This window comes from Ambystoma mexicanum, chromosome 5q (genome assembly GCF_040938575.1).
Source record: "Ambystoma mexicanum isolate Mex_15411 chromosome 5q, UKY_AmexF1_1, whole genome shotgun sequence".
NCBI classification, from domain to species: Eukaryota; Metazoa; Chordata; class Amphibia; order Caudata; family Ambystomatidae; genus Ambystoma; species Ambystoma mexicanum.
The window spans coordinates 1337056467-1337079195 of NC_090933.1; the positions used below are offsets into that span (position 1 = coordinate 1337056467).

The 22729-nt window shown below is 48.6% G+C and overlaps 1 protein-coding gene across 4 annotated transcripts in view; it reads right to left on the reverse strand.

Moving 5' to 3' along the window:
* CPSF1 (cleavage and polyadenylation specific factor 1) overlaps positions 1-22729 on the reverse strand; it is a 777662-nt gene that overhangs the window by 37803 nt on the left and 717130 nt on the right. For all 4 annotated transcript variants that reach the window (XM_069621953.1, XM_069621950.1, XM_069621951.1 and 1 more), the window contains exons 35-37: positions 20458-20613; positions 19380-19509; positions 16656-16794 (exon numbers count right to left, since the gene is read on the reverse strand). In XM_069621953.1, coding sequence (XP_069478054.1) covers positions 16656-16794; positions 19380-19509; positions 20458-20613 — 425 coding nt within the window. The remainder of the gene's footprint in view (positions 1-16655; positions 16795-19379; positions 19510-20457; positions 20614-22729) is intronic.

Consider the following 22729-nt stretch of genomic DNA (forward strand, 5'->3'; position numbering starts at 1 on the left):
CAGTTTACAGATCTAGTTAAGATTAAGAAATAAATAAAACAAGAAAGGTTTTAGAAGTTAATAAGCAAAGTTTGGCAGAAAAAGTCAGAAGTCACAAAGGGGTTCCTCAGTTTCAAGTTTGGCAAGCAAGTTTAAAGAACACCTTTTAAAACTGCCTCTAAGCAGTTCGCAGGGTTTTGGAAAGAGAATATATTATTTCAAAGGCAAAAGTGTTGTGGATAATGCTAATCATTACTGTATTATTTACAGGGGTTCCAGTGATCTGAGTTGTCAGGAATTAAAGGGAACCAGAAGAATCCAGTCTGTTTTCTCCATTTCCCCTTTCCCCCTTCCTGGTCAACTCAATAGCTGTTTCAGGGGCGTGGCCTGGCAGCCATGGACAAGGCTGCTCTTTCGGTGTACTCCTGGATCCGAACATTGATCCAAAGATGCGCATGCGTTTCTGATACTACTTCCAGCAAGAAATTTGAAGCATGTCAATCGGAACATAAGCGCAACCCAGCGCAAGTAGCTGTTAGCAAAACGAAAGAACACAACTGAAGATATGAGACTTTGCAAGAAAGAACAAGTGGGGTGAGGTTGGCAAAAAATGGCCGCGGCCCTGGAACAAAGGAGCCCCTAAACGCGAGGACGGTGATGGTGCCCGAGAGCAGAAACAATAATATAAACGGGGTTCGCTGGCTGGGAAGCAGACTGCAATAACACGAAGGAATGGGTTTGCCTGTACAGGAGCGCTGTGAGATTGATGAAGTAGGAGGTGGCCCCAATGAGCCAGAAGCAGTGATGTGAATCCCTCCCCTCCCCCCACCCCCGCAAGTGGGGAACCCAAGAGAGGCAGAGCCGCGAAAGCCCGAACGCCCGGCTGAGGGGATGCGAATGGTTAATAAATTACATTTACAGCGGACAGAGGTGTGGCTGGGAGTCCCCTCTGCAACCTGATACGGAGAGCGGCTGCACCCAGCAAGGCGTACTGGTGGAAACGTGCGCGCACACCGTTAATATGAGACAGCAAGTACTGCATAGCTGCGCTACACAAAGACCACCAAGGGTAGCGCAATGAAGATACAATAAGAATATGGTGCACGCGCCAATAATATACCCCAGGCAAAGTAGCTAGATCTCTGCACTGCAGCGTTCCCCTGCAAAAGAACGGACTGTCGGCAAGCGAACGATGGTGAACAGTTGATTACTCCTACGCTGCCCGCCCTGAGGCCCGCAGAACTTTGCTTGCCTAAAAGCCGGCATCTGGGGCTGCACACATATGGCCCCTCCAGCTCCGAGAGGATGTCCCGATGGCTTACTTTGGAGTTGATTGGTCTCACCAACTCAAAAGGGAGATGTCTTCCTTGCAGGGGCTTCTCTGTCGATACGAATTTGGAGTTTCAGCACAGCAGCAGGGCTTCACCGGGCAAACCAACGGTCCAGGAGTTGCAGCAGGCATCCTCTTCAAGCTCTTCTTCGGTTGCTTCGTCCAGTGGTCGACTCTGCCTTCCAAGCCAAAAGCCTTGTCTTTTATTCAGCTCTCTCCCATTCATTACAGCCTAGCTGTCAGTCACCCAGCAGGGTGGCTGTCCTTGCCGGACAGTCAGCCATACAATTACCACATAGTACATTTGGGTCTCCTAGGAGACTAAGCACAGGGAGTTTCGGGCACCTCCCTCACTTCCTGCCTAACCCAGACACCCTGAAGCCAGAAGCCCGCCAAAGACAAAGCGAACAATGGGACCAAACCTTGTTTGGTGTGCAGAGTAAATCTCAAGAAGGACCTTTCACAGAGAAATGGTGAAAAAGAAGACCAGACCATTTTGTCAAAAATGGCCCCCTTGGGTGCTTTACTGCAGCTGCGAACACAGTTAAAGTGAAACCACTGCCACCAGCCATTCGGTGAGAAAAGGGTAACATAAAAATTGTTACATGAGAAGCTAAACAAAGGGGATTCTAGGTAACCCCTCCAGCACCCTATTGTAAGATAGTGTGTGCTGGGTCTAGAACTGCTCTGGGAAACAGTAGTTGATCGCAGAGAGGGTATTTAAACATTTGGGAAATCTAGAAGACTTCCCTGCATCACTGCACTGGAGGTGCAGTGTGACACAATGTAAAAGATGATGGCTATGGAGTTTTGTCAGACTCCACAACCAAAAGAAACAGTGTACAAAATCACATTAAAATACACGAGAGAGTGGGGAAAAAAGGTCTCCCTCTCCAGGTTACAAAAATCAAGTCCTCAAAATCCAGCAAAGTTGGTGGGGGTCTCTGAGGTGGAGGGAATTAGCACATTTCTGAGAATTCTCCCTAACAGCCTTCTACCTCCATGGCCTCGAGTTGCCTGGCGTAGTGGGCCCAGCGTTTTGCGGTCCTTTGAAGTCTTGGGGTTGAATAGCCTACATGCTCGACAAGTGCCTCAACGTGGTCTCTTGGGAGAGAAGTTACAGACTAAATGCTTATCAAACCACAGGAATTTACGATTGCACTTGGGGACAATTTAAATGGGGTCTTGTCCATAACTACAAAATATGGCAGCTGGAAGTAGTGTAAGAAGAGGGGCATATACATCCTAAAATGACCTCTCCCCCAACTGTTTGGGCCGAAGCCCGGGGCAGCCTTCCATGGCCGAACGGTCCGTGGCGGTAGTCTATTGATGGGCAGTCTCTTTGTCTTCACAACGTGATGTTTCGATGGTCGGTGAAGTAAAGGATAGAGAGAATGAACTATCGGTAATTGAAATAAGTAAATGGTTTTACGCCGAAAGAGGAACTCCGCTATACGCGTATGTCTAGAATGGCGGAAAAAAACAACCCGAGGGACCTCGACGTGTGAGGGATCATGGGCACAGTGGACGTCACACTACGGATATTATTACTGGCATGCCCTGTCGATGTCCCTTTTTGAGTTTCGAAAACAAGCACTAATACTCTGCAGCTTCCACTAGATAAGCTATGCACAGCATGTGATCTAAGCAGATTTCACAAGCCTCAGCAATATGACAATGCATTACTTACCGTAAAAGCATTTCTGATGGTTGTATCTGCTTAGATTCACATGCTGTGCATAGGTCCGACATCCAGTGGTCACTGCGGAGTATTGCATTCTGTTTTTCGTAGTCGAAAAGGGGACGTCGACAAGGCGTGTCTGTAACACTATCCCTATAGTGACGTGCATTGTACCCACAATCCCTCACGCGTCGAGGTCCCTCTGTTTGTATTTTTCTGCCCTGAGGGAGCCTTCTAGACGCGAGTACAGAAAAGAGAGAATATATAAAAAAGGTGTCTATGTTCCTTCCATCCGAGCGGGGAGGAAGGGTGGGCGCATGTGAATCTAAGCAGATACAACCATCAGAAATGCTTTTACGGTAAGTAATGCATTGTCTTCTGATGTTTGTTAATCTGCTTAGAATCACATGCTGTGCATAGACTAGCGAGCAGTACCCGGAGTTGGCGGTGGGTTATGAGAAGGAACAGTAGAGAAAAGATGTCTTAATACTGCCTGTCCCACCTGGGAGTCAGATCTAGAGTGTGTATCTAGACAGTAGTGTTTTGTAAAGGTGTGCACAGAACTCCAGGTAGCCGCTTTGCAGATGGACTCAAGGGGAACATTTGCAATGAATGCTATGGAAGCCCCAGTGCCTCGAGTGGAATGTGCTCTTGGCTTGAAGGGTAGTTCTCTCTTAGCAAGAGTGTAACAGAGAGTGATGCATAGAACAATCCATCTAGATATAGTGGACTTTGAAACTGCATCTCCTTCTCTTCCTGCTGCCACAGAGACAAAGAACTGATTAGTCTTTCTCAGTGGTCTGGTTCTTTCCATGTAGAACATGACTGCTCTGCGTACATCTAGTGTATGCAGACTTTTTTCTCCCAAGCTGGAAGGGTTTTGAAAGAACGTTGGTAGTTCTATAGACTGGTTTACATGAAATTTTGAGATGAATTTTGGTGCAAACCTTGGGTGTGTGCGTAGAACCACTTTATCTTTGTGAACTGTTACGAAGGGGTCTAGTACAGAAAGAGCCTGTAGTTCACTTACTCTCCTAATGGAGGTGATAGCTATTAGGAAAGCAGTCTTAAGAGTGAGGTCTTTAAGAGTTGCTTTGTGCATGGGTTCGAAAGGGGGGCCCATGAGTCTAGAAAGTACCACATTTAAGTCCCATCCGGGAGCTGGGTTAGCTATTGGAGGGTGTATTCTTTTTACCCCTTCCATGAAGGCTTTGATAACTGGTATCTTCCACCACGACACTTTAAGTTGGGAAGTGGTGTATGCAGAAAGTGCCGCTAGGTGGACTTTAATAGAATTGAACACTAGACCTGAATCCAGTAAATGGGTCAAGTATAGGACAATGTCAGTAGGAGAGCAGTCAACTGGGTTGATGCTCCTATTTGTACACCAGATGACAAATCTTTTCCATTTGCTAGCATAGCAGTGGCGAGTATTTGGTTTTCTGGCTTCCCTGAGGATGTCCATACATCTCTGAGGGAGTTGTAAATGGCCAAATTCTACGATCTCAGGAGCCAGGCTGCTAAGTTCATGGTCTGAGGGCATGGGTGCAGTGTCTTGCATGTTGTATGGGCAGGGAAGTTTCACTGGGGGAGATAGGGACATCTCCATCAAGTGAGCGAACCAAGGTTGCCGGGCCCACATTGGGGCCACTAGTATCATGGTAACCTGCTCCTGGTGCATCTTGTGCACCACTTTGTTGAGAAGGGGAGTCGGGGGAAAGGCGTAAACAAATTTCCCTGACCATTGAATCGACAGACCGTTCCCCTTGGATTGGTTCTGGGGGTACCTGGAGGCGTAACTTTGGCATTGTGAGTTTTCCATAGTTGCGAACAGGTCTATTTCCGGAAAACCCCATTGCGTGAAGACGTCTAAGACGATGTTTTCGTGCAATTGCCATTCGTACTCTTCGGGCAGTGGGAAGTCTCTGCTGAGCTTGTCTGCTAGCAGATTGAGTTCCCCTGGTACATGTTGCGATAGTAGAAACATGTTGTGTCTGAGAGCCCACTTCCATATATTCTGGGACAGTTTGGACAGTCCTGGAGAGTGAGTGCCCCCTTGTTTGTTGAGGTAGTACATGGCTGTGGTGCTGTCTGTGAGGACCATCACTGTCTTTCCTTGCAGGTGTTTCTGAAAGGCTTTCAGTGCCTTGAACACTGCTAGAAGTTCCAGCAGGTTTATATGTTTGGATGCTAAGCTCGGAGTCCACGCTCCGTGAGCAGTCTGATGGGATAGGTGAGCCCCCCATCCTGTGAGGGATGCGTCTGTGGTTAGAGTGGCTTCTACCGCGGGTGTGGCAAAAGTCTTCCCTATTAGCAGGTTTTCTTTTGTCCACCACCTCAGCGAAAGTACTAAGGCCTGCGAGACCACCACTAGATCGTCCCATTGTCCGCTGGCCTGACACCACTGGCTGTTGAGCCACTCCTGCATTGGGCGCATGCGCAGACGCGCGTGAGGTACCAAATAAATACATGACGCCATCATCCCTAGCAAGCGCATAGCTTTGCGTACCGTCACCTCCCGACCTGTTACATAATGGGGGATCTGAAACAGCATGTTTTGGACCCTCTCGTTGGAGGGGAAGACGAGGCCGTCCTTTGTTTGAATTAGAGCCCCTAAAAATTGTTTGGTTTGGCTGGGTTCTAAGCTGGACTTCTTTTCGTTGATGGAGAAGCCCAGTTGGTACAAAAGGTTTACGGTCTTTTGGGTATTGGAGAAGCATGTTTCGTAAGATTCCCCGGTTATGAGCCAGTCGTCGAGGTAAGGGTATATTGGGATGGATAGCCTTTGCAGGTGGGCCGCTGCTACTGCCAGTACTTTTGTGAATACCCTCGGTGCAGAAGCTATCCCGAAGGGTAGTACTCTGAATTGGTAGTGTCTGTTCCCCATCTTGAACCTGAGGTATTTTCTGTGCGCTGGCAACATTAAAATATGAAAGTATGCATCTTTCATGTCTAGCGTTGTCATGTAATCCCCCTGTGATAACAGTGGGATTACTTCCTGCAAGGTCACCATACGGAACTTCTGTGGTTTGACAAAGTTGTTCGCTGGGCGCAGATCTAATACAGGGCGCATGGTTAAGTCCTTTTTGGGTACAAGGAAGTACACTGAATAAATACCTTCTGTTACCTGAGATAGGGGGACAGGTTCTATTGCTTCTTTTTTCAGCAGTTCTTTTACTTCTTGTAAAAGAATGGTGAGGTGCTCCGGTGATCTGCGTTGGTTTCGTGGGGGTTTGTACTTCGGGTAACCGTTGAATTCTATGCAGTATCCGTGGGTTATGGTTGATAATACCCATCGGTCTGACGATATTCCCTCCCATGCTGATAGGAACGATGTTAGGCGGCCCCCGACCGGTGATGCATGGGAGGGGACCCGAATCTTCGGGTCATTTGCTGGTATTGGGCGTGGAACCTCTGGGGCTGGAGCCACGACCACTTCCTCTGCCACGCCGTTGGCCTCTTTGACTGAACTGGGTGTTACCCTGGTTAGAGGGCCAGTTGGTAGCAGAGTAACATTGTTGTTGGTTTTGCTGCTGTCTTTGGCCACGAAAGGAGCGTCTATTACCATAGCCTCACCTGTTAGGGGGTCTAGATATTTGATCAAGAGTCTTGATGGTATCAAACTCTTTCTTAGCATGTTCTAGTGCCTCATCAACTGCCTTCCCAAACAGATGCGTCTGTTCTATGGGTTTATTTATGAGGGAGGCTTGGGTTTCGGGTTTAAAACCTGAATTGCGCAGCCAAACGTGTCGTTTGAGAAGTATTCCCTGAACCAGGGATCGGCCAGCAGTTTCAGCGGCATCTAGGGAGTTCTTAACGATGCCCTGGTTTACAAGTGTTCCCTCTGATATTACAGTTAGCAGACGTGACCGCAGGGGTTCAGGTGCGTCCTCTGCCTCGCTGCGCAGCTTGCTCCACTGTGCATCTGCGTAGCTAGCTAATAGGGAGTTATTAGCAATTCTAGTAGAGAAGGCGGCGGAGGTCGTGATTCTCTTCCCAAGTGCGTACAGCTTCTTGCCTTCTTTGTCAGGTGGTGCTTCACTAGTGGATAGTGGTACCCCTGCTCTTTTCCTTGTGTTGGTAACTACAAGGGAGTCCGGAATAGAGTGTCCTCTGATGTATAAAGGGTCAGAGGATGAAGGGCTGAAGAGCTTTTCTATTCTAGGGTTGACCCCTCTTACTAAAGCTGGATTAGAAAGGGAAGGAGAAATTCTTCTCTTAATAGAAGCCAGGAGTGGAATAGACTGGCTAACAGGGGCTTTTTCTTTAATAACTCTTTCTACAAAGTCTATGTCTGGAAGAGCTTCCCCTGTGTCAAGCTCAAAATGCGCTGCTGCCTTGCGCAATAGTGCATTGAGGGAAGGTTGGTCATCTATGGGAGAGGAGTTCCCAATATGTGAATCCTTGAGAGGAGAAGGGTGAAAGGCATCAGGGTCTGAGTGCACTGATGGGGATTGCCACGGCTGCACTGACGGGGATTGCCAGGGCTGCGATGTAGCTGTATCCTCTTCGAAATTAGTGTAAGGATCTTCTTCGAACCCCTCTTCCTCAAGTTCTTCTTCTTCTTGCCCACCCAAACACTCCTCATCTTCCTGAAGGTATTGCTCCTCCTCAGTGAGGTCATATACATCTGTGGAAGGGGGAACCAGCCTAGGAATCTTGACTCTAGGGTCATCCTGGGGCCATTCTCTTTGTCTTTTGTGAGTGGGTGGGTCTTGGTTTCCTAGAAACCTTTCCATTTTCTCCATGCAAGAATGGAGTCTTTCAAGGGTCTCATGGGGTACCCCTGAATAGTCTAGAGGGGGGAAATCTGTGTTTTCACCTTCGAACCGCTTCGAACGCTCCCACAACGTCGACGAGAGGTTACCGTCTCCTTCTGAAAAGCCCTCCGGTAGTTCAGAAGCGTCCTTAGATGAAAGGGGCAGTTCTTGGCTACCTTTGTGCTTTTTCGTCGCGGTATTCGACGTTTGTTTCGTCGTCCGCGCACGTTTGTCTTCGGAGACAATTCTCGCTAGGCTCTCGACAACGAGTTTGTCAGTCGAGGGCTCTGGTGTCGACGTTGTGTGCGTTGCACGTTGTACCTCGACGGCCGCTCTATGGAGCGTTACGTCGGATGTTTTTGGGGTAGCGCCCGTGTTAGATGAAAGCCCAATCGCTGGTCGCGGGTGGGGCTTGAGACCTTTACGGTCTGCGGTAGACGCCGGAGTGCCCTGCGTCCCCTTCGGCGCTGATGGATCCTTCGTTCTCGACGAAGAAGAGCCGTGGGTTGTATGTTTAGCCTTATGGGGTTTATGTGCGTCCTTGTCGCCGGGGTTTTCATCCCCATAAGCAGGGCGTGAGCCGAGCCCGTCGGGGCCGGGGACGGACGTCGAGGAGCGGGAACGCTCCTTCTGGGGGTTCATGACTTCCGTAACGGATGTCGAGTTATCGCCCTCCTCGTCACTTTCAGTAACAGCGGCAGCGGGTGAGGAAACTGACTTCGACATATCGTAGTCCGCCCACCTTTTAACCCTTCGTTCCTTAAGGGTTCTAGGTTTCAAGAGCTTGCAGGCTGCGCAGCTGTCCTCTTTGTGATCGAGGGGCAAGCAACGATTACAGAGCTTGTGCTTATCCTTGCAAGTATATTTGCCCCTGCAGCGTGGGCAGAACTTAAAAGGTGTCCTCTCCATAGCTGAGGCAATAATAGCTGGCGATAACAACCCCAAGGGAAAGAAAGGGGAGAAAGAAAGACATTCTCAAAGAGAAGATAAAAGTTCGAACCCCCACTCTCCCTACTGTATGTTGGCCGTCGAGGCCAGGCCACGTGTTCGGCATTGCCGAAGGATCTCCTCCGCTCTTCCTCTCCGTCGAAAATCTGTTCGGCGGAGAAACAGCTTCACAGCTAACGTCGAGGGGAGGGATCGTTAATAATATATTAAGTATAACAAAGGACCGAGGTCCGTGGCAAGTATTAGCAATGTCTCTCTAGGAGCTCCGCGAAAGGCGACCAGAAACTGGGCGGAAAAAAACAATCTGAGGGACCTCGACGCGTGAGGGATTGTGGGTACAATGCACGTCACTATAGGGATAGTGTTACAGACACGCCTTGTCGACGTCCCCTTTTCGACTACGAAAAACAGAATGCAATACTCCGCAGTGACCACTGGATGTCGGACCTATGCACAGCATGTGATTCTAAGCAGATTAACAAACATCAGAAATATATGGGATACATTACTCACCGTAATCGTATTTCTGATGCTTGTATCTGCTTAGATTCACATGCTGTGCATAGGCCGACATCTAGTGGAAGCTGCGGAGTATTACAGTTTGTTTTTCGAAAGTCGAAAATGGGCGTCGACACAGGCGTGCCAGTAATACTATCCCTAGTGTGACGTCCACTGTACCCAAGATCCCTCACGCGTGTAGGATCCTCAGATTGTATTTTTTCTGACATGAGGAAGCATGAGGAGTAGCGTGAGTACAGATAATCCAAGCAGATAAACAGAAAGGTAAGACTACAAGCAATCATGCGCCTTCTCTCGGAGGGGAGGAAGGGTGGGTCGCATGTGAATCTAAGCAGATACAAGCATCAGAAATACGATTACGGTGAGTAATGTATCCCTTCTGAGGCTTGTGGAATCTGCTTAGATCACATGCTGTGCATAGATTAGCGAGCAGTACCAGAAGAAGGAGGTGGGATGTGAGAAGGGTCATGAGCAAACAGGTGTCTTAGAACCGCTTGTCCCACTTGTGTATCTGTCTTGGAATGAGTGTCAATGCAGTAATGCTGAGTAAAAGTGTGAATAGAGCTCCAAGTAGCCGCTTTGCAAATGGTGTCGAGGGGAACATTTGCAATGAAAGCCAGAGTGGCACCAATGCCTCTAGTAGAGTGGGCCCTTGGCGTAAAAGGCAGAGTCTTTTCAGAAAGAGAGTAACACAGCTGTATACAGTTGATAATCCACTTCGAGATAGCGCCTTTAGAGACGCGATCCCCCTCTCTGCCTGTAGCTACGGAGACAAACAGTTGATCTGTTTTCCTTAGCGGTCTGGTCTTATTTACATAGTATAGGACCGCCCTACGCACATCTAGGGTGTGTAGTTTTACCTCAGCCGAGCTTTGTGGGTTTTTGAAGAAAGCCGGAAGCTCGATGGACTGGTTTACATGGAACTTGGATATGAATTTAGGTGAGAACCTAGGGTGTGTGCGTAAAACCAGTTTGTCCTTGTGGATAGTAAAGAAAGGATCTTGCACTGACAGAGCCTGAATCTCACTGACCCTTCTTATGGAGGTAATGGCTACTAAGAAGGCCGTTTTATAAGTCAGGTGTTTGAGACTACTTTTATGCATGGGTTCGAATGGGGGTCCCATGAGCTTAGCTAGCACCACGTTGAGGTCCCATCCTGGCGGTGGGTTCGAAATAGGAGGGTGAAGTCTCTTTACTCCTTCCATGAAGGCTTTAACCACTGGCACTTTCCACCACGAGACCTTGTTATGGGATGTGGTGTAAGCCGAGAGGGCTGCCAGGTGTACTTTCAGTGAGTTAAAAACCAACCCTGCATCCAGCAGGTGGAGCATGTATGTCACAACGTTGGAAGGAGTGCAATCAACCGGGTTGATTTGTTTATTCTGGCACCAGATAACGAATCTTTTCCACTTATCAAAGTAACAGTGCCTTGTATTTGGTTTCCTGGACTCCTTTAGAATGTCCATACACCTCTGTGGTAATTTGAGATGTCCAAACTCTATGACTTCAGGAGCCATGCTGCTAGGTTCATAGAGTTGGGTTCCTGATGCACTGTTTGACCCTGTTGCTGGGACAGTAGGTTGTACCAAGCTGGGAGTCTGATGGGTTCGCACACCGCCATCCTGCGTAGGTGTGGAAACCATGGTTGTCTCGCCCACATGGGAGCAACTAGGATGAGCGTCATCGATTCCTTGTTCATCTTGTACACCACCTTCCTGATGAGAGGAGTTGGTGGAAAAGCGTACGCAAACATCCCTGACCAGTTCATCCACAGGGCATTCCCTTGGGAGTCCGGTTGGGGGAACCTGGATGCAAATCCTGGGCATTGTTTGTTTTCGCTTGTGGCGAATAGGTCTATAGTGGGGAAACCCCACTGAGAGAAGAGATCTTCTACCACGTCTCTGTGAAGGACCCATTCGTGTTCTTCTGGGAGGGAGTCTCTGCTTAGAGCATCCGCTAGGGAATTGAGCTCCCCTGGAACATGTTGCGATGACAGGAAGATGTTCCGTCTGAGTGCCCATATCCAGATTTTCTGGGCAAGCTTGGACAGATTTGGTGAACGAGTCCCCCCTTGCTTGTTCAGATAGAACATGGCTGTCGTGCTGTCCGTCCTGATCTGCACCGACAAGTTCAGTAGATGGGGCTCGAACGCCTTTAGCGCTCGGAATACTGCCAGAAGCTCTAGCAGATTGATGTGGTTCTTGGCTACTGAGTGAGACCAGAGACCCTGAGCTGTGTGGTGGAGATGGTGAGCTCCCCACCCAGTCAGGCATGCATCTGTAGTTACCACGGCTTGTACTTCGGGATTGTAAAAGGGTTTCCCCTTTGCGAGATTCTCTCTTGTCCACCAGTGTAGGCTCTGTACGAGTGTTGGCGAAACGACCACTAGATCGTCCCAATGACCACTTGCCTGAGACCACTGTTTCGCCAACCATTCCTGCATGGGACGCATGCGCAGACGCGCGTGGGGGACCAGGTAAATGCATGACGCCATCATGCCCAGTAACCGCATAGCTTTGCGTACTGTTATCTGTTGACCTGACTGATAATGCGGAATTTGCAGAAGTATATTCCGAATTCTCTCTTCCGAAGGGAAGGTCAATCCTTTCTGAGTATCTAGGATAGCTCCTAGAAATTGTTTTGAGGTGCTTGGCACCAGACTTGACTTTTTCTCGTTGATAGAGAAGCCTAATTCGTGGAGGAGGTCGATAGTCCTCTGAATGTTTGACCTGCAAATTCCTGGGGTCTCCCCCGTTATGAGCCAGTCGTCCAGATAAGGGTACACCGGGATTGCTTCCCTGCGTAGGTGTGCAGCCGCCACCGCCAGTACCTTGGTGAATACCCTTGGTGCAGAAGCTATCCCGAAGGGCAGTACCTTGAATTGGTAGTGGCGACTGTCTACCTTGAAGCGTAAGTACTTTCTGTGCGCTGGGAGCATGGAAATATGAAAATAAGCATCTTTCATATCCAAGGTTGCCATGTAATCCCCCTTTTTTAGGAGGGGGATTACCTCTTGTAGCGTGGTCATACGGAATTTTTGGGGCTTGACATACTTGTTGGCAGGCCGCAAGTCTAATACTGGGCGCATTGTCAAATCTTTCTTTGGCACAAGGAAGTAAGTTGAATAGATACCCTTGTTTACCTGGTGTCCTGGGACGAGTTCTATCGCGTCCTTTTCTAGCAGAATGGCGATCTCCTCGAGAAGGATCCTTTGATGCTCTAGGGAGTGCACTCTTTGTCGTGGAGGATGGTTCCGGGGACGCTGCAGTAGTTCTATACAATATCCTGCGGATACTGTTGACAGCACCCATCTGTCTGAGGTGATCCCTTCCCAAGCCTGGGTGAAGGTGGAAATGCGTCCCCCTACTGGGGTTGCGTGGCAAGGGACCCTGAACTGAGCGTCACTGTTTTGGTGGAGGCGTGCCACCTCCCTTGTTGGGGCTGCCTCTGCCTCTTCCACGACCTCTCTTGTTACCCCTGCCGTAACTCTGGGTAGACTGCTGGTTGTTATTCCATTGTGTACCCTGTCCCTGGGCATAGTTGCCTCTTTGTGAATTTTGTCCGCGTGGGCGACGAAAATTACTGTTCCCCCTCTGGTTAGGGGGTTTGTTGGTAAGCTGGCCAAGGGATTTGAGAGTCTCATATTCATCTTTGGCATTTTTAAGTGCGTCTTCGACCGCTTTCCCAAACAATAGGTCGGGTTCCACTGGCTTGTCTATTAAAGAAGCCTGGGTTTCTGTCTTGAATCCCGACTGCCGTAACCACGCATGTCTTTTGATAACAGTACCTTCTGCTATCAATCTCCCTGCGTTGTCAGCGGCGTCGAAAGTTGCTTTTAAAATGCAACCAGACACGGCTCTCCCTTCTGCCGAGATCCGAGCCAGCTGGCCCTTTAATGGTTCTGGAGCAGAGGCAATGAGCGCCGCGACCTCTTCCCATTGATGGCAATTGTAACTAGCCAACAGGGTGGTGGAATTCGCAATCCTTGCTTGGTAGGCGGACGTTGAGGCTACCTTCCTGCCAAACCCGTAAAGTTTTTTGCTCTCCTTGTCGGGAGGAGCTTCTGATGAAGATAAGGGCGTGCCAGCCCTTTTTCTAGTGTTGGTAACCACTAGGGAATCTGGTTTAAGATGTCCCCTTATATACAGAGGGTCAGACTGGGCTGCCCGGAAAATCTTTTCAATTCTGGGGTTGACAGCTCTGGTGAGGTTCGGATTCACCAGGGAAGGATCTATTTTTCGTTGGATGGATTTGAGGATAGGGATGGTCTGAGCGACTGGTCTTCTCTCTCCTACAAACTCCTCCGCGAAGTCCCTTTCCTCCTGTACACCGTGGGTGTCGATGTGGAAGTGTTCCGCTGCTCGGGCGAGAACCTCGTTAAGGAGGGGCTGGTTATCAACTGGAGAGTCAGTAACTGGGGCTTCGCTTTGTACTGGGGAATCTACTCTGTAAATTTCCTGCTCATCTTCTCCCTCCTCCAAGTCCTCATCCTCCGCATAGTAATCTGTCCCGGTTTGTTCTTCCATCATGTCCAACTCCTGGTCCTCTCTAGGGAAAACTTGTCCCTGGTAACTGGGGAGTGGAGTAGAATATGAAGTGGAGTAAGGCTGAACCTCGAAGGGTTCAGGTCTTTCGACCCGGGGCTTTTTACTTAGCGGGATGGGATCGGAGGAGCCTGAGGGTGTGGCCCCTTGAGGGTTATATGAAAGAAAGTGTTCTGGGTTCTTATCATAAAAATCAGCTAAGGAAGACATCCTAGACATAACCCTGTCTATGTCTTCACTGGACCATTCCCTGGAACAGGGTATTACTTTAGCAGGTGATTTATTTTCAAGGGTAGACTTGTGTTTGCTTGTCTGCTTAGGCTTTACAGGGGTGGAAGGCTGTGCTTTCCGCTGTTTCCCCCCTTCTCCGTGCGTGGAAAAATGTTTTCCCTGTCCCTTGGGGGCCCCAGAGACTTTCGACGCCTGGCGTCGAGGGTCTGGAAAGGTATCTGTGTGCTTCGGGCGTGGGGCCTCACTGGTGTTAACCGCGGTCTCGGTATCTTGGAGCGCGGCCTGGGGGTGGAAGTCGTCTTCGTCTCCCGACGATCGAACTTCCGTTAGTGTGTGTAGCGAGGCACTCTTGGCAAGAGTGGATGATTGCCTTGCGTCGTGAGGCGATCTCGATCGAGAGCGCCCAGAGGACACCGAGTCGGACCGTTCTTTTTGTGCCTCTTTCCGGGAAGTCGACGTCGTCGAGGTCCGGTTGGTCTTAGTGTGTTTAGTGTGTGTTAGGTGTGTAGCGCTTGCGTCGCCGGGGGTCTTCCCCATAGCCGCCTTGCCGGACGACCTTCCGAGGTCGGGGACCTGCGCTCGTCGGCTGTCTTTCGACGCCGTAATGCCCTCGCCGTCCGAAAGTACGGCGTCGCTGCCATCGCTGAAGGCGCCCTCCGCTGCCATGGCCTCCTGCCTGGCGTGGTGGGCCCAACGCTTTGTCGAACGGTCCTTAAGTGTCTTAGGTTTAAACCTACTACACGCTCTGCAGTTCGCTTCGGGGTGATCCCTCGGCAAGCAGAGATTGCACGTGGCGTGCCTGTCGACCCAAGGGTATTTGCGATTGCACTTGGGGCAGAATTGAAAAGGGGTACCCTCCATACGCACCTTAAGGCAGCGGGCTGCTAAGTGTAGGAATATATATAAATGTAACTATATATCAAGAGTGAAGAGTATGTACCACCCCCCACTCTCCCTACTTGTAAGGGCCGAGGCCAGCGGCCTACTAGGCCCGGGCCGAGGCCAGCGGCCTACCGAGGCCCAGATCCGTCGTGTAGCAGTCGACGGTCGATGACTTCTCCAGCCGTCGTCGAGGTTGAGGGTCGACGTTGGGGTGGGGAAGGGAATGAATAAGAATTAAAATTATAATAACAGCAAAAGTATGGCTAAGGCCAGGGAACTCCGCAAGATGCTTCCGACCAGTATGGCGGAAAAAAACAATCTGAGGATCCTACACGCGTGAGGGATCTTGGGTACAGTGGACGTCACACTAGGGATAGTATTACTGGCACGCCTGTGTCGACGCCCATTTTCGACTTTCGAAAAACAAACTGTAATACTCCGCAGCTTCCACTAGATGTCGGCCTATGCACAGCATGTGATCTAAGCAGATTCCACAAGCCTCAGAAATATATATACAGAGAGTGTAGAAGTGTCAGGCAGAGTCGTGCTGAACCCCCTTGCCGGCAGAAAGGTTTTCGAAGAGCAGCTGCGCTGGAAGATAGATATCAAAGATGAGGAGTTCAACGGAGGAAAGAATTATTTCGAAACATGTATATTTCTCGGTGCTTACCTGTATGGACATACTTTTGCTTGGCAAGTACCGTATTTGTTTTCTGTACTTTACCATCAGTCTCTTCCTCGCCTTAGTCTAAGCCTTACTGCTCAGTCATGTTACCAGTGGGAAGTTTAGTCTAAATAGGTGGAAACCCTGCAGGTCCATTGAGACTGGTCGCTCAGAACCCTATACCACCACTCCTAACATTGCTACCAATATTGCTTTTGCACTGATCCCACAAACTCACTTGCCAGTTTACACTTTAATTTCACTGATTTATCTTTCAACTATTATACCCTGCCACACACATATTTCAGCACATTTACATGCAGCGTCAGTCAGAACGTATCCTTATTGAACACTGAATAGTAGAACTGCTTGACAGACTACACTTTTGTTTAAGTCGATAAACAACTCAACACCTAACTCTACCATTAGTGCTCATTCTGTCTCTTTTCCCCACCCCACAACCCCATGCACTCTGAAGGCAACAGAAGGGTTCAAGTCGACACCTTAAAAAATATAGGTTTTTGGAACACCCCAAATAAATGCTGGAGGGGCTGTGGAGGGGTAGGGACTTGGAGACATATATGGTGGGATTGCCCAAACATGCAGCAATACTGAGAAGAAATCAATGTTCCCGTCAATGGGAATTATAGGAGAATGGATGTGCGGGATGTGGGACCCAAAGGACAAACAACTCACCAAGAGGCAAAAACAGAGTTTTATGGGGTTATTGATAGGCACGTGGCTCAGAATAGCCCATAAGTGGAAACAAACACCCAGCCATGGCTATAGATTGGATAAGGAGAGCATGGGCACACATGGCAATGGAACATATAACCTATAACTTACAAGGGACCAGAAATTCAGAGACGACTGGGGCGAAACCGTGGAATATCTCCAACGTGACTATATGGAACAATGGTGCCCACACAAGATAAGGATTTTGGACATGTTCAGTTAGCAAGGAATACAACCCACCTCAGACAGGAAGATATGGACATACCCGGGGAGGTGTGGGGGGGTGTACAAGGGGGAAGTTAGGAATGTTATAAGTAATATGTTGTAAAACCAATAAAAATAACTTTAAAAAAGAAATATAGGTTAATTGTGTGCCACTCACTATGTCTGGTGTGGTCCCAATCTTTTTGGCAAGCTCAGTCCGCTCCATTGTGCTGAGATAGAGGTATCGATTAAGAAGTTCACCGTCCAAAATATTTCTTACTGCATTCTGCAAAATGCGTCGGTCCATGTGAAGCATTCTAGGAATGGACACAAAAATGTTAGACTTGGAATCAGAAATACTCCCTCTTCTGGCTCACTCTCACATAAGCTACTCCTTTTCTCTTCAAGATTTTTCACCTCTTTCCTGAATCTTTTTTCCATCGCTTTGCTCGCTTTCTGAATCCCTTTCCAGCTTCCATTTTGGCAGCCGTCTCTACTCTTGCCCCCTTTCGTGTCCTCTTCTCTGTTTTGGTTCCTTCTTTGTCCCCTTCCCTGTCCTTGCCTCCTCCAGTGTCTATTCTGTGCACCTTCTCTGCTCTTGCCTTCCTCTAAGTGCTTCTTCTCTCCTATCTTACGGTACCCCATCTCTGCTCGTTACTCTCTTGCAGTGTCCCTTCTCTGCTCGTGCCTCCCTGGCAGTGTCCTTTCTCTGCTCCTGCCTCCCTCACAATTGTTCTTTTCTGCACTTGCCTCTCTTGCGATGGTTCTTCGCTGAACTTGCCTCCCTTGCGATGCCCATTAGCTACTCTTGCCCCCTGTATGGGCCCTTGTGTTGCTCTTGCCTCTCTCTCAGGGCCCCATTTTGTTTATTATTTGTATCGTGCACCAAACTCTGAGGTAACTGGGCGCTTGAGAAACTTAGTAGTTACATACAGAAAGTGCGGGCACATTACAATCCAATGCAAAAAAACAATAAAGGGCCCTGGTTACATTTGGGTCAGGCAGGCGATCATGGAGGTAGAGTCTGGTATGACAGACACAGGATTAACAAAGTCATAAATAGGCAGTGTAAGTTTACATGGTGGAGGCATCTTAGTGGAGAGACTTGTTGCTCAGCCAACTTTTTATATTGGCTTTGAAGGTGAGGAAGGAGGGTTCTTATCTGAGGGGGATGGGAATGGAGTTCCAACGTTTCGCAGCTTGCACTGGAAAACTAGCTCCTACGGCTGTTTTTAGCTTGAATCCCGGTACCATCAGGTTGTGTGAATGAGATGATCTGGTAGTGCGTGTGGGTTGGTGTTTGCAGATTTTGTCCGCCAGGTATTTCGGGGCTGAGTTTGTGAGGCATTTGTGCGGGATGGCCAGGGTGCGTAGTGCGATTCTGTCACTGATGGGTAGCCAATTGGCATTCTGTCTATGAGGGGAGATGTGGCAGGATCTGGGAAGGCTGAGGGCTGCTCTCAGAGAATTATTCTGAAGAACCTGGAGTTTATTTAGGTTGTGTTCAGAGGAGCCCAGGAAGAGAGTGTTGCAGTAGTCGAGTTTGGATAGAGCAAGTGCTCTAGCCAATGTTAGGCAGCTGCTTGTGGACAGGTAAGCTTTACAGCTATAGATCAATTTATTGGTATAGGCCGTGGAGGATGCCACGCTGTTTATGCGTTTTTTGAGAGACAGAGTTGAGGTAGACCCCCAGTGTTATTTCTTTGGAGACATTAATAGTATTGCCGTCAACGACGAAAGATGAGTATCTGGTGTTGAGTTTATTCAGGCGTACCCGTGTACCCACGATCATCAACTCTGTTTTGTCGTCATTGAGGCATAGACTGTTGGTAGCCATCCAGGCCTGGATTTCAAGGTAGATGGCGTTTAGTAGTTTGGAATAAAGGTCGCAGCAGCCAATGAGGGGGATGAGGGCATAGTTAGTGTAGATGACACCCACCAAGTTATCCAGGCGGTCGAATAGTAGCTTCGTAAATATATTGTTGAGTGTGGGCGACACCATTAATGCTCTTGTCCCTTCTGTGCAGCTGTGTTGCCCTTGCCTCTCTCTCTCTGGGCCCCTTTGTTGCTCTTGGGCCCCTCTGCTGCTTTTGCCTCCTTATCTGGGCCCCTTTGCTGTTCTTCCCTCCCCATCTGAGCCCCTTTTCTGCTACCCCCCCCCCCCCCCAACACCCTAGTGCCTCTTTACTGCTATTGCTCCTTCTGTGCAGCTTTGTTGCTCTTACCTCAATCTCTGTATCATGTCCCTCTAGTTCATTAATTTATTCTTAGCCTGATCTTTGCTTACTCAAATTATTTCCCTGCATCCTTTCTGTGCCTTGAATGTTTTAGCCTCCATTTCTGTAAACATTACAAGCCCTTGTCTCCCCCTGTATATTCATCTGCCCAGCTCATATTGCCTCTGTGTCTTTCATTTTCTGGCCCTCCTCTCTGCACCACGTCACTTCTCACCACCTCTGTATTCAGTGTCTGCCTCTTGGGATCTCATTATCTGGCTCTCTCTCTTCCTACCTTCTCTTGCTTCCCTCTAGCTATTTCTAGTCTAGCGCCTCTATTTCATGGCTCTTTCCTCCCTTTGCGCACCTATGGCTCTGCTTTTTGCGTCCCTGCTTTTGATTCCTCTTTGCCTGATCTTGTCTCCCCTCTATGCATCCATTCATTCATTGCTATGGTCTACAGCTCATCTATGCACTAGCGCTTGCCTCGCTAAGAATTGCTATAGTATTCCTGCCTTCTCCCTTTCTTTCCAGATTCCGTCTATCTTTCTACTGGTTCTTGCCAGAGGAGAACTATAAAGTGTGCGCTTCATACTTTCAGTGGACCTTCCCACTCATCCATGCTGCCCACACACACACTGTTGTGATGTTTGGTGCGCAGGTTGTTGCAGACTGGATGCCGTTACCTGAAGGCTCTGGGATTCAGCCCAGCATGGTGAGCCAACATTGTGGTCAGAGCATTTTGTAACATCAGCAATCGTCGATATGTCTTCTCCTGCATTGGTAAGAGCAGACCCACTCCTCCATCGAGAGTGGCTACATAGAAGAAAGAAAACATATTATGGACACGTAAGCACTGGGATTCGTGATGGAATGGAGGAATAGCCAGACAGCGAGAGAGGAATACCAGAAAAGCAGTTGATTAAGAAGGCTCAAGAAATTCTGAACTGTGGGAAAGGCGCAGAGATTTTCAATAGTTGAAAAGGAGATAAAGCTTTAAAGAGCGCAAGAGGCAGAACATTACAGAAGAGGAGAAGGGTGGAGATGAAGGGAAGCGGCTAGTCATACTTGAGAGACATGACATTAGGGATCCCAGAATGGAGGCTTTACATCATAAAAAAAGGACACGCTTTACAGAAGAGGTGGAAAGATTGGCATAGTGAATGAGACAGACCTGGACAGAATAGAAGAAAGGCAGAGCTTTGTAGAGAGGCAGAGAAGCAGAGCTGAAGAAATGCAGAGCCTCACAGAGTAAGGGACCTACAGGTGTTCACAGAAATGGAGTAAAGTTATTATTCTCTTCTCCTTAATGACCTGCCTCTATTGGAAGAAAAAGGGGGGAGGGGGGGGCGGTGCAGCGCACCATAACATGCGGACTAAATACAGTTCTCTTCAACACAATCCTGTGTGGACAGTCTATTGCATGACATGTGTATGGTACCCGTACTTAACTCTAGCTTCCTTAAACAATCTCCTGTAGTAGCCCAGGAAAGGACAGCACCCTCCCTTTGTGGCATCCCTTCTTCCCACAGGGGAGAGGACCTCTCCCTGTCTGCCCATTTTTGAATGCCAATTAGGATTCCCTTTTCACACCTTCTCTTAACCACTGGGATTAATTCAATATATGCCATTTCCTCTCACTTTCTTTTCCGCTTTTTTAGTTAACTGAATGGCTCCTTGGGAAGGCGTTCGCAATGAAAAAGCTGGAAACTGTAAGAAGCAACCTCATATCACTGTTTGCCTGACAAGTACTAAGACACTCACCGAACCACGTGATTTGCTTGTTCTCCCAGACAATGGACTTTTTGCTGGGCCCTTCCAAGGCTCCCCTGCACGGCGTTCTCCAGAATGCGTTGACATGAGAACCGACATGGAAATCTGCCCTCCGCAAGAGACGCATCCCTCCAAAACTTTCCTTTGCTTGGAAGTAAATACATATCACAGGTCACTATACACACTGTGACAAGACAGTTAGCAAAACATGAAAGGCTCTAGACCCAGACATTGGTAGCTAGGCTAATATTACACTGTGTCCTTAGGTGAGGCGCTAGGCCTCCAGCACAAACCAACCCACCCACCTAAACTAAGGGCAGGAAAGAACAAATTACTTACATCAGTCTTAGGGAGAATTCTCAGATATCTGCTAATACCTCTTTACTTTCGAGACTCCAAGCTCTTTTGCTGGACTCTAGGACTTTGATTTTTTACCTGGAGAGAGTGAGACCCTTGTTTTCCCACTCTCTCATGTATTTTTCTGTGATTTGAACGCTTTCTTTTGGTTGTGGAGTCTGACAAGCTCCACAGGCATCACCTTTTACATTGTGTCACACAGCAAGTTCAGTGCAGTGACACCAGGAAGTCTTTCCAATTCCCCAAGGTTTAAATACCTTCTCTTGGATAAACTACTGTTTCCAAGAGCAGCGAAGTGAAATTGACTTTACTTGCATTGTAACTTTCTAGACCAAGCACAAACTATCTTACAATAGGGTGCTGGAGGAGTTACTTAGTATCCCCTTTGTCTAGCTTCTCATGTAACATTTTGTTACCCTTTCCGCAATGAATGGCTGGTGGCAGTGGTTTACCTTTAACTACCGTGGTGTGCATTTACTGCGGGCTGCCTTCGCAGCTGCAGTAAAGCACCCAAGGGTGCCATTTTTGTCACAATGGCACCAGTCTTTTTTCGCAATTTCTTTTTGAAAGGTCCTACTTGAGATTTACTCTGCGCACCAAACCAGGTTTGGTCCCTTTGTTCGTTTTGTCTTTGGGGGGATTCACAAGTGAAGGCCGCCTCTTGCTCCAGGGTGTCTGGTGGGGACAGGAAGCGAGGGATGTGCCTGAAACTCCCGGTGCTTAGTCTCCTAGGAGACAGGAATGCACTCTTAGATGATTGGCCGGCTGACTGTCCGTCAAGGACAGCCACTCTGCTGGATGACTACCAGCTAGGCTGGAATGAATGGGAGAAACCTGCATAAAAGGCAAGGCTTTTTGGCTTGGAAGGCAGAGTCGACCACTGGACGAAGGAATCTGAAGAACTACTTGAAGAGTACGCCTGCTGCAACTCCTGGACCGATGGTTTGCCTTGTGAAGCCCTGCTGCTGTGATGAAACTCCAATTTCGTTTCGACTAGAGAAGCCCTGTAAGGACGACTTCTTCCCGTGATTTGGTGGGACCAATCAATTCCAAAGTAAGCCACCGGGATATCCTCTCAGAGCTGGTTGAAATTCCACAGTAGTTGCTGCTGGAACTGAATAGCCATGGAGAGGAACACCAGATTGTGTGTGCTGCTTTTAAGTTGGCGAAGAGCTCCAGGAAGATCCTGCTGATTCCCAGAAAGCAGGACTGACCGAGCCTGAGCCACCCCAACAGAGTGTTGGACCCCAGATGCAAGGAAAGCCCATCTCGACAGCCAAGAGTCTGCAGTGTTGCCATTTGCTTAGACGCAAGGAGCTGTAACCGCAAAGTGCCACTGAATAGAAGTTGGTCCTTTCCTGTCGCTGACCGCCCAGATGCAGTGCAGAAGTCCTGCAGACGTCCTCCCGCTTGTCCCCACGACTGAGGCCCAGGAACACGGGATCTGCAGAGCTGCACAGGAACAGAAGCCAGCTAAAGCCCTGTTCTTCTAACCAAAAGGTACTGAACTGTCTAAGAGAACTTGCCTCTTGTTGTAACATTACTTGGTCTCTGCTGAGACTTGTCTGAGTTGCCCCGTAGAGTTAACAGCTTCTTTATTTCACAAGCCTAATCAGCTTGCGTCCCTGCTTTGATTTCTTCTTTTCTACAAAGACTTCCAAAACATTGTGCTAAGACTTTTCCATACCTACAAGAGGTGTTTCAGCTCACCTAGACTTTTGCCCAATTGCCTTTGCCTAGCCTGGCTCCCTGAATGACTCTTCTTCCCTCTGACATTGTGTTTGGTCTTCCTTCCAGGAAGGGGCTAACAAACTTTGCATTGGGGGTGACCAAAAGTATTACCTGCTTCATTATATTTGTGTGATCTCTTGTTTTGTTCTAATAACCCCTTTCCTTTGACATAATC